Genomic DNA, 11,478 nt, shown 5'->3' with positions numbered 1-11,478 from the left:
CCATTCCATTCCATTCCATTCCATTCCATTCCTGTATATCTCTAGGGTTAGAGATCCAGCAGCTTCTCATGGCTTCCATGCAGTGTTTGTCCACTATCATGATCAAAGACATTTTCCTCTTGCACTAGGAAAGGGTTTCCCTTGCTGACTTGGATCTGTCGGTTCCTCTCTTCTCACCACGCACATCTCTGAGTTCCCTGCACCTGGAAGAAGGTGCCTGCTTTGCCTTCTCTTGTCTCGTGCATCCTGTGCCACAGCCCTTGATCACACCCTTGATGTTGGTGTCACTCTGCTGGACTTGTTTACATAGGTCAATGCCTTGCTGTACTGGGGCTCCCAGAGTGCTTCAGCTGGGGACTTAAAAATAGTGAGTACAGGAGGACAAGTCCCTTCTCTGAGCCTGCTGGCACAGCTGAGGGGCTGCTGGCTGTGCTGCTGGAGGGTGCTGCTGAACCCTCTGCAGATCCTTGTCCACCACATTTGYGTTCTGCAGCGCTGTCTTCTAGACATCCAGTCCCTGTATTGTTGCAAGGAATGGCTTTCCCAGGGCCAGGATGTGGCAGAACTTCCTGAGGTGCCAATTGGCCCATTCTTCCAGCCTTGATAAGTCCTTGTGGAATTACAGCCTCCAGCACTTCAGCTGCTCCAAACAATTTGCTATCTAGCATAGATTGCTGAGARTGCAGTGCCTTCCTACAACCCATGAAGCATTTTGAAGGGGATGATCAGGTTAGTCAGGAAAAATTTGCCCTTGGTAAATCCTTGCTGAYTGGTACCAGTTACCTCCTTCATGTAGTGGAGGAGGAGCTTCCAGGAGGATTTTCTCCATAACKTTCTTGGGACAGAGGTGTAGCTGCCTGGTTTATGGTTAGCTGTGTTCCCAAAGTTAATACCATGCCAAATTTTTTAAATTACTTTTTGGGTTATAAACAGCATTTTGGTTACTCTTGGTTACCTGCAGCAATAAACTGGATGAGTCCATTGCCATAACCTGAAAGGAATGGCAACCTATGGAAAGGCCTAATAAAGGAATGACGGCTTATGGAAAGGCTCAGTAAAATCCTTCAGCATTTGCCTGCTTCTGTTCATTTGTAGAGCTGCATGTCTTGAAGTTCACTCTAATGTGTCTGTTCCAATTTTATCTGAAAGCAGACGTTGTCTGCACCCAGCATGGGAAAACATTTTAAATCCTTAAACCTCCTTGAACTTAAAGACTATCCAAAGCTCTGTCTGTCCATCTGTTTGAGTTTCATGCTGTTGCCTGGTGTAACAGTGTGGAAACATYTTGGGTATCAATAGCTCCCAGTAGTGACAGCTCATTTGGACTTGCTGTAGCTTATGGTTTTCTTCCAGTTTCAGGAAAAAGTAGATTTTTTTTTTACCTTTTAGTTTTTGTTGGTTCACCAGGTTGGTTTGTTGATGGCTTTAGGTGTTTTTATTTCATTTTGGCTTTGAGCTTTGAATGGTACTGAAGGCTAGAGAGGCTCATTGATGTTCCCGGGTTATGAAAAAAATCTGAGCCATCATTACTGCCTTTTGAGTTCAGTGCAACAATTACTGTCCATAATACCTGCTCATTCGTAGCTGAGTGTGAGAAAAATTAAATTTACACAATTATAAATCTATTCTGTAAATATAAGAAGGCTTCTGAGGAGCTGAAATTGAGAAAGGAGAACCTTGAAACAACTGCAGAGGATTTGATTTTAGTATTGCCCATAACATTGAAATTTCTATCAAAAAAGCAGTGGAACATGAAAATGCTGTGAGAAAGGAGTCAGAGAAGATAAGCACTGCAACAGCACAGCCTGCAATAACAGCATAGCTAATGCATTCCTTACAGCCAAGAGAGTGAATGAATCCCACTACAAGGAAGTTACATTTTTGTCCCTGACCCAGTTYTGCCGGTGGTACAGAGGAGCTGGGCTGGGCCAGCTCTGTGTGTGCTGCCGACATGCCAGCTGAGAAAAGGCTTTACTTCATCTTCTTCTGGGTGTCAGTCAGCTTTGACATAAAGCACAGGTTGTCACTTTGGGGTGATCCATCTCCCCTATTTTTTCATTGAGACGAAGTATGGGAAGGCTGTCTCAGACTTGGGAATAGGTGATGGACATTCCCTCTTCAGAATCTTAGCTTGKGATCTGTGTTTTGCCTACTTGAGCAGACCCCTCAGCTTCTCATCTTCATCCCTGGAAGTGTCCAAGGCCAGGCTGGATAGGTCTTGGAGCAATCTGATCTAGTGCAAGGTGTCCCTGCCCATGGCAGAGGGTGGAACAAGATGAGTTTTAAGGTCCCTCCCAACTTGAGCCAGTCTCAGATTCTGTGATTTATGAAGAGCCATTGGGAGGAAGAGGACACACAGAAAGCAATTAGTGGGAAAGATTTCATTGCTGTGTGCCTCTCTCATTGCACAAACTGTGAGAAAACCACACAACTAATTTGTTRAATGTTTCATTCACAGTGATGGGCTCCAAAAAAGACCACGGAGCTTTCTCTTGACTGACCCTGAATGTTCTGGATTAACAGGAACAATCTTCTGGAGCTTCAGCTGCAGGGGACTCCTGCTGCATGTCCAGTCTCTCATGCCTCCCATCTATACTTTTACATACTTTTGTTTTTAAACCTTGGAACAGGTGTTCTACCCAGCAGAGGCTGAAAGAGTATCTTCCCCAGAGGAAGTTCCCTCTGTACCCTCAGGAGAATTTAGGCTTTAAAAATATCTTGGGATGTCTTTGGTTTAGATTGCAGTGTAATGACAGTTAAATAAGGACCTACAGCAGACTCTTTATTTACAGAGGTAAATAAAGAAACACTTGGAAGTGAAAAAGACTTCAAAAATGGAAATTAAACTTGTTTTAGGAGAGAGAGAGAAATTCCACCTTAATATATGCCTTTTCATCTCTGTTCCTTTTTCYCCCTTTGCAATTTATCATGAGCTATTTAACTTAAGTAGTAATCCAAGAACGATTTAAGCCTTGGCTCTGCATGTGCAAGTTCTAAATTGCATAGAGCAGACCAGTATTGACCTCTGAGTGGAAATGATTCATTTTACTTTTTTAACTATTCAATTTTACTCTACATTGCTTCAACTTAATTTATTAAGGACTTCAATCAAAGCTGAATGTGTTCCTGGTGAGGTCAAAATTTAAATCAATGAGTTTATATAGGGGTTTGCACAGGTATTACTGAGTTTATTTTAAAGTATATGTGCTCTGGCCCAGAGCTGATGCTCARGGCTGTAATCTCACCTATTTGAATAATTGCTGGGAGGTCTGGCACAGGGAAAGGCAACTCTCATGCACAGCTTTGGGAGTCAAATCAGAATCCTGATGAGCAGCACAGTACAAACTCCATTTGTGCTGTCTAGACAGACTTCGGTGTGAGTCTGAGCACAAGAAATGAGAGGAGAAAAAGACTTGTGAAATACTTTTATATTGAAAATGATGGCTTGAGTCATGCCAATTGTGTGGCAGAGTGTACTGAAGGGGAAGCAAAGGTGACTGATGAGATCTGCTTTTGAAAGCAAAGATTCCAGCTTGTGAAGATACTCAGATGCAAATCTCATTAAYCTTAAATAGAGAAACCACTCCAACAGATGAAACAGGGCAGTGTAGCTCAGAGAGGGATGCCAGCCCCCATCACTGGAGATGTCAGGATTGAATCCAGAATTTCTCTTGTCAGGCACTGTTAATAAAGTAAGGAGATCACATTAATGGAGAGGTAAGTACAGGATCTAAAGCTGAGAAGTACATTCAGATTGGCAGTGCCTCTTTGTGATTTTTAGCATTCCTGTATGCACTGGGAATGAAAAAGACAAATCCCTTTGGATCCACACAGGGACCATCTGGAGTTGTGCCAGCAGATGAAATTAGAATCATAGAATTGCAGAATTGCTAAGGTTGGAAAAGACCTTCAAGAGCATCAAGTCCAACATCCATCCAGCACTGCCACATTCACCACTAGCCCATAGCCCCAAGTGTCATGCACACCTTTTGAACACTTCCAGGGATGGTGACTCTATCACTGCCCTGAGCAGCCTGTGCCAATGCTTACAACCCTCCTTTGGAGAAAATGTTTCCTAATATCCAACCTAAACCTCCCCTGCTGTAATTTGAGGCTGTTCCCTCTCATCCTTTCTGACCATCCTAGCTAGCAAAGTAAATGGTGTTTTGTAGCTGTTTCTTATAAACTCTGCCTGGGCTGAGTGTGTTCAGCAGCTGGATTTGGCAGCTTGGGAGGTCTCCCAGTGAAAACTTCAAGACAGGGCAGGTTCTGGGTGTCTGGTATTGGTGGATGAGGAGTGTGGGGACCAGCATGTCTCTCCAGCTGTTTATGTCTCTCCAGCTGTTTGTGCTCCTGAGGTTTATTAACATWCTTTCCCTCCTGAATATTTTCTTGAGGACCCAGCTCTCCTTGCTTGCACTGGAACAAAGTTACTATGGCCAAATCCTTGGTCCTGGTGGGGCTGAGCACTGTTCCCCATGTGGGTGGCATCAGAATGTCACCACTTGCAGCACTGTCATCTCCGTGTGGGGGGTTGTGCTGACCTGAATTCTGCTGTTCTGATTCAGTAAAGCAAACACCCTGAAACTCTCAGCTGCACAATGTTTTGATGAACTAGATATGGCCTTCTTTGTTCCAGGCTGTCGTTCCATGTTTTACATTTCTCTCTTTAAAAATGTGATCTGTGTATTTAGAAAGTGAAGTTGTTTGATTGCTTAAGTTATTAATAAGTGCAGAGCTCTGGTTCCTCGGCCAGTACCAACCATTACAAATGAAAAACCATCGTTACAGCATTCCATAGAGATTGTTGGAGTTGAATATGATGTGACTGGCAAGTACATCTTACTTGTTTAAATATTCAGGTGTTTCACGTTTGCTTTCTGGCACCAGTTGTTTCAAAGCTGTAATGCTTTTTGATTGAAAAAAAGTGGTTGTTAAATTCAATTGCAGCCTTTAAAAACTAAATACTGGAGAATTTTGAGAATTATTTTAATTAAAAGAAAAGCTAAAGTATTATTATCAAAAAAAAAGACRTTAAAAAAGACCTGAATAAGTAACTTCAAATGCAGGTGAGCTACTGCTCCAAATCACTGAATCCAAATTTGAGCTCTGCTAGAATAGTTTCTTTTATTTGGTTTTGATTGCAGTTAGTTGTGAGAAGGATAGTTATAGTACAGGTAACACCAGCCTGCCTAGCTGTATGGGAATGGGTCTTGACAAGCAAATTTCATACTTTGGGATGAGGTTGGAGCTCCAGTTGATGAAGGTGACAGATGTATTTTTAACCCACTATAATATGGTTGATTATTTCAATCAGTACATCTTATTTAGTTAATGAGATTGTTGCTAAGAATGAGCAGAGGCCATAGAAAATAGATGATATTTGACAGTAATCTCATCCTCTTTCGGAGAAGTATGGAACAGGGTCCAGGCAGAAATGTTCTAACAGATCAGTGTTATTCCATAGCCCATCACAGTATTTATTAGAACCTACTGAAGTTTCCTTGATAAAGTATCCATGAAACATGCTGGATACAGAAGGCATCTAGTATAGCCAGAGGAATCCAGAGGGTTTGTTAGGCTGGCACAGGCAAATGTGCCTTTTAAGGTGAGCAGATCTGTGGTTCTGGGAAAAACACCCAAGTCCTAGTTACTGACTGGGGGATTGTCTCCTTAAAAGCCATAGTTTGAGGAAAAAAACAAGTCATGGAAAGTGTGGTGAGTAACAGGCTAAATGAGGCTGTTGTGTGATGCTGTGGTGAGAGGGGTGAGTTGGTGGGAATGAGAACTGCCAGTCAGCATGGTTTCCTGGAAAATCTGCCTCTCCAGATAAGCATAATCTTGTTTCATGTTTGAGTTTACTTGAGTGGTGTCTATAAATACATTCAAGAAGCAAAGATTTCTTATACCAGAGGGTTTTTTATTTTGTAGGCAAAGATTTAATGAGATTTACTGCCTGGAAGACAAAACAAGCCTGATCAAACTAGGGGGGGRAAAAAGAAGTTTCTCTCACTGCTTGCAGCCTTTCTGTGAACTCTCAGTGAGATGTGCTGATGTGTTCATACACCTTTGTATAGCCTTAGAAGAAATGAGTAAAAATTCTGTGGTCTGTCCTCTGCAGCAGGGTCAGGGTAGCTTTGGCTTGCAGTGACTGTTGACTCTTCAAAAATCAGATGTTGCAGCTCCAAGGTGGGGTGTGCTGCAGGGAYGGTGTGATCCCTCAGCCCTATAAATAGCTGCAGTGTGGGGGGCTTTACTTTCTGTGATGCTGGCAGGATGGAGACAGGAGCTGTGGCTCCAAGGTGCCAGCTCTGCCAACAGCTCCAGCCTTGGGCTTCTCGTCGGCACTGGGCATTCCTGGGGCCTTAGCCAGATGGTTCAGCCCTTCAAGCTGTGGGGGAGGCAGGCGCTCACAGGCCCGGGGCTCAGTCCTGCTGAGGTAGATGATCATTCACCTTTCAAGTTTCTGACAGCATTTGGAATAAGCTGAGTTTGCACAGTGATCACATTTGCAGAGTCTGCTTATTTCTAGAAGTGTGTGCATGTGGTTTTATGTGAAAAATGACGTTGAGTTTAATTTTGTAAGTGATACATTTTGTAACTGCCATGATAGGCAGATCTGTGTAGGAACCATTCTGATTAGAAGATGCAGTGAATGGGTGTTCTTAAATGTGAGTGGACAATGTGTTCTAGACACTCTTGGAAACAATCCTGAGACACAGTAAAAGTCTGTCTCAGGATGCAAGTGTGTGTGTGTGCGCGTGTGTATGTGCATGCATGTGTGCACACGTGTGTGTGTATCTGTGTGTATCTGTGTGCGTGTGTGTTCGTGTGTGTGTGTGCATGTGCATGTGTGTGCGTGTGTGTGTTTGTGTGTGTGTGTGCATGTGCGTGCATCTGTGTGTGTGTGTGGTGTGCATGCATGTGCGTGTGTGTACGCATGTGTGTACGTGTGTGTGGGCATGTGTGTTCGTGGGTGCGTGTGGGTGCGTATGTGTGTGTATTTGTGTTTGTGTGTGTGCATGTGCGTGTATCTGTGTGCGGTGTGCATGTGTGTGCGTGTGTGTGTGCATGTGTGTGTGTGCATGCATGTGCATGTGTGTGCATGTGTGTGCATGTACCTGTGTGTGTGTGGTGTGCGTGTGTGTGCGTGTGTGTGCTTGTGTGTGCATGTGTGTGCGTGTGTGGGTGCATGTGTGTGCCTGTGTGTATTTGTGTGTGTGTGCGTGTGCATGCGTGTGTGTGTGTGTGTGTGCATGTGCGTGTGTGTGTGAGACCTCAGGCTGCATTGGTGCAGCTGCACCAAGCAGCTGTAGGGTGCTCTTGCACCAAGGTCGTGGGTTTGGCCCCCGTACGTGCCAGTCCCTTCACAGTTGCACTCAATGGTCCCTGTGAGTTCCTAACAACTCAAATATTCTGTGATTTACCCTTCTCACTGTTGATCTGTTAATAGCAGATCCTTTTCTTGGCAGAATATTAGGCTTTTATTTGTTATCTCACCGTTTTTGTCCTTTTCTCTGTTTATTCCCTATTTTCTTTCCCTAGTTACCCAGTGGGAGACTCTTCCACGCAGCAGCAGTTATCTCAGATGCTATGTACATCTTTGGTGGCACAGTGGACAATAACATCAGAAGTGGAGAGATGTACAGGTTCCAGGTAACTTGCTGATAAACGTACTGACTTCCACACCAATTCCACGTGAATCCTTCTGGCTTTGACTTTGGCTGTGGACTGTCTGGTTTGGCTCACTGTGAACTCCACGGCTTTTATTCCATGGCCTTCCTACAGGCAGCCTCTGTATTTCAGCTTTCAAAGGTCAAAGTGTGTCTTTAAAATCTTTTGAGAAATGTTATTTGGACAGACATTTTGGTAAGGTCAAGCCCTCCAGTACCTTCTGAAGTCCTACAGAGATCATCACAACWTTGACAAATCATTGGAAAGTATAGCAGATAGGATTTGCCATGTTATTTCATTAAAATTGGCTGTTCCTCTCCATGTGCTGTCCTGTTCAGGGCTCTGGGGTATAGCATTTTGTATTGAGGTTTTATCTCCATGCAGCTCTCCCACTCTCATCCCACAGAGCTATGGGAACCGAACATTTTAAATTTAGGATATCCACACCAGATTAAATCCCACCTACACTCAAGTTTATTTTTATTGCATGGCACCCTCARGCAAGTCCTGAGAGCAAGTGAAACTCCCAGCCTCTGAATCTTCATATCTGGAAGTTGTGATGAGACACAATTCTTCCTTGTTATGCTGTGTTATCTGTCCTTACCCTCCCTACCCACCACGTAGGAAGCCCTTGCATGTGTTTTGTTTGCTTGTTACATTCTCCTTCATGTACTATGCTGAGGCTGAGTTAGTAAGAAAATCCAGTGATTGTAGATGTAACCTGAGCACTTTTGTTACAGAATCATAGAATCAGGAATATCCTGAGCTGGAAGGGACCCACGGGGATCGTCCAGTACAACCACTGGCCCTGTACAGACACCCCAGTAATCCCACCCTTGGYCACAGAGTGTTGTCCAAAGGCTCCTGGAGCTCTGGCAGCCTCGGGCCCGTGCTCATTCCCTGGGGAGCCTGGGCAGTGCCCAGCACCCTCTGGGGAAGAATCTTCCCTGAGATCCAGCCTAATCCTCCTCAACACAGCTCCAGCCCTCCCTGGGCCCTGTCCCTGCTCACAGAGAGCAAAGATCAGAGYTGCCCCACCACTGCCCCTTGTGAGGAAGCTGCAGACCCTGAGGAGATCTGACCTCAGGCTCTTCTGCTCCAGAGTGATTTGAGATTTGAAGTTTATGTAGCCACTGAAATGAWTTCTGTCTACTGTGGGGTTTTATTTTTTTTAGTTTTCTTGTTACCCTAAATGCACTCTCCATGAAGACTATGGAAGGCTGTGGGAAAACAGGCAGTTCAGTGACTTGGAGTTTGTTTTGGGAGAGGTGAGTAGAATTTATTGGAGAGGTGCCAGCGGGGGTGTCACTTTATGTGTGGTGTGTTTGCTGGGAAAAAGCAAATTGTGCAATGGTTGTGCCAGAAACCCTGGGAATGAATAACTGGTGAACTGTGTGCTTGGTTTAATAAATTTCACTAATCCAGATAAATTTCTAAAACTGCAAAGGAGAAGAAACTTAAACTGAGAAGACCTGTGGGTCACTGACTTATCCTGAATTTATCAAAGCACATCATATTGAGTTGTAATATGAAAATATACCAAYGACCTCTGTACTCCCAGGTCCCAGTTGCCTCCTGGGAAGGCAGGTCAGTGGTATGCAAACCCATTATCATTTCAAAACCCAATTTTAATTACTGAAACTAAAGAGAATGAGAAAAAGCAGCATAGGGGAATAATTCTCCAGTAATGAAAATAGTTAAAAAATTTAACAGAGAACAGGTTTTCTAAAGATAAACATGAGAAATTTGAATTTACCTGCATTCCTTTTGCAAAAAGAAAAGGTTAGAAAAAGCTTTGCAAAGCTCAGAGAACAGCTCCTCAACAACAGGTGAAATAAATTGTGACGAACAATAGCAAAAACCATACTGTTATTTTAAAAAGGGAAAATTAAACCAAAGATCAGATGCAAGAATAAAAAGCAATATACATGACACAGCAGCTTTCAGTCARTGAATGTGACACAGTCTCGTTCCCAAATGGTGTTTGCCATTAGCCTTTGGGGAAATAGGTGTTGAATTCCATCTGTAAGTGCAGAGCACATGCAAGGCTGCCTTTGACTCTAACTTGAAATGTGTTGTAACCTGGGGTTCAGCCCAAATTTCTGTAACTTCTGCCATCTGCCACCACCATGTGATTTGGAGATAAAAGCTGAATGTGTTTTCTACCTTTGGCAGAAAGAGGAGCGAGTCCGAGGGCACACTGCAATTGTCACTGCTCGCTGCAAGTGGCTGAAAAAGAAAATCATGCAGGCCAGGGAGAGGGTGAAACAGGTGAGTATTTTGCAAAAGTAACCTTGTGGCAAGGTAAGGCTTATTCTGTCCAGGTTTTGGAATAAGGTTGTCAGGAGAAAAGTTGTATCTGCTAGACAGTTGGAGGAGGGGARCAGCATCTGATGCTAAGGTGCTCTTGAGCAAATAAAATAAAGAGGATCGTTWGTCTTAACGAAGGCTACTGGATGTGTATCAGGAGTGTAACATGTAGGAGCCAGAGTTAATCCAGTTATCTGGATTTGACTGTGGATCTTTGGAAGCTTTCGTAGCTGTCTGAGGTCTAATCTCGTGGAACGCCCCACAGAGGTGTGTGTACCCTTCCCTGTGGGAAGGTAAGAGCTGTGTCATGGGCATGGCCCACAAGATCAGACAGATTAGAAGGAAGGAAGGCAGTGCTAAGGGTTTCAGCTGCCTCTGTTCCCTTAACCTTTGTATTTTTTTACTTTTTCCAGACCTGAAAGTCTGGTACCTCTCTCTGATCAAAGTCTATTAATTTTAACTACTTCCAGCTTTTCTGCAGTAAACATTTAATGTCTTTTGGGGATGTGGTAGCACACAACCTGCAGTAAGATGTGGATGCCTCACTGGCCCTCAGTTAATTGTTTTGCCACTGCAAAGGATGTCGGGAAAGACTGTCAACGTGAAACTTGCAGTAACAGAGTGCTTTAAAATACTTGTGTGCAGCACTTTGAGCTCTGCCTTTGCCAGGCAGGGTCTGTGGAATCTGCTCCCACCTGTCCCTCCTCTGCAGAGTGATGCTGTTCCTGCTGTGGGCAGAAATGTGAGCTCAGTGCAGTTCATTCCTCCCTTGCTCTAAGATCCTGCTTCTGACCTGTATCCAGGAACTTGTGTTCTGATCCATGTGTGTCCCAGGAAAAGGGACAGTGAGTCTTAAGATACATGAATTTCTTGTTATCTTGAAGATAATCCTGAAGCTAAAGAGATCTTGGGTCATGAAGAATGTGGAGTAAGGAGAAGGATCCTCTGGTTTGGTGGTAACTGGTGTGAACTGGCACAGCCTTGTGCCATGTTTGGGTGGTTTTTCTGTTTCATTAGAAATCAAAGCAAGACATTGARGAGGAGGGACACACGACATGCCAGAAGGATGGGATTGGTGGGAATGTCAAGCTGTGCCGCCTGCAGCCCCTGCTGGAAGTGCCCATCAGAGAGGCTGAGGCCCAGCCCTTTGAGGTGCTCATGCAGTTCCTGTACACGGATAAAATAAAGTACCCCCGCAAAGGTAGGGCAGCAGGGTGAGGAAACACTGGCACTAGGGAGGGGAGGGGGGTAAACGTGTTTTGAAAACAGCAGGATCAAGCATTTGCTGGTGATTGGTCCTGTTCTGAGCACTTAATTACTCACCTGAGATTAAAAAAAAAAGCAGATTTTTATCAGAGCATACTAACCATGTTTTTTTTTTCCTTAATTATTTTCAAATATCAAGGAAGAACAAGTTCTTGATCATTCCAAAAGGTGTAAAAAAACCTAAACAAACAAAAATATTGTATTTTGAACATCACAGCATCCTGCCTG

At 43.9% G+C, this 11,478-nt stretch overlaps 1 protein-coding gene across 1 annotated transcript in view; it reads left to right on the top strand.

Annotated features, from left to right (window-relative positions):
* Nucleotides 1–11,478, top strand: part of LZTR1 (leucine zipper like post translational regulator 1) — a 35,893-nt gene that overhangs the window by 13,450 nt on the left and 10,965 nt on the right. The window contains exons 10-13 of the mRNA XM_057374349.1: nucleotides 7,546–7,656; nucleotides 8,850–8,942; nucleotides 9,850–9,945; nucleotides 11,002–11,185. Of these exons, the coding sequence (XP_057230332.1) occupies nucleotides 7,546–7,656; nucleotides 8,850–8,942; nucleotides 9,850–9,945; nucleotides 11,002–11,185 (484 nt within the window). The remainder of the gene's footprint in view (nucleotides 1–7,545; nucleotides 7,657–8,849; nucleotides 8,943–9,849; nucleotides 9,946–11,001; nucleotides 11,186–11,478) is intronic.

Source organism: Malurus melanocephalus, unplaced genomic scaffold (genome assembly GCF_030028575.1).
Source record: "Malurus melanocephalus ecotype Western Australia unplaced genomic scaffold, MMel_1.1 scaffold_224, whole genome shotgun sequence".
Classification (NCBI taxonomy): Eukaryota; Metazoa; Chordata; class Aves; order Passeriformes; family Maluridae; genus Malurus; species Malurus melanocephalus.
Note: the sequence above shows the minus strand (reverse complement) of the source record. Positions and strands in the feature narration are given on the sequence as shown.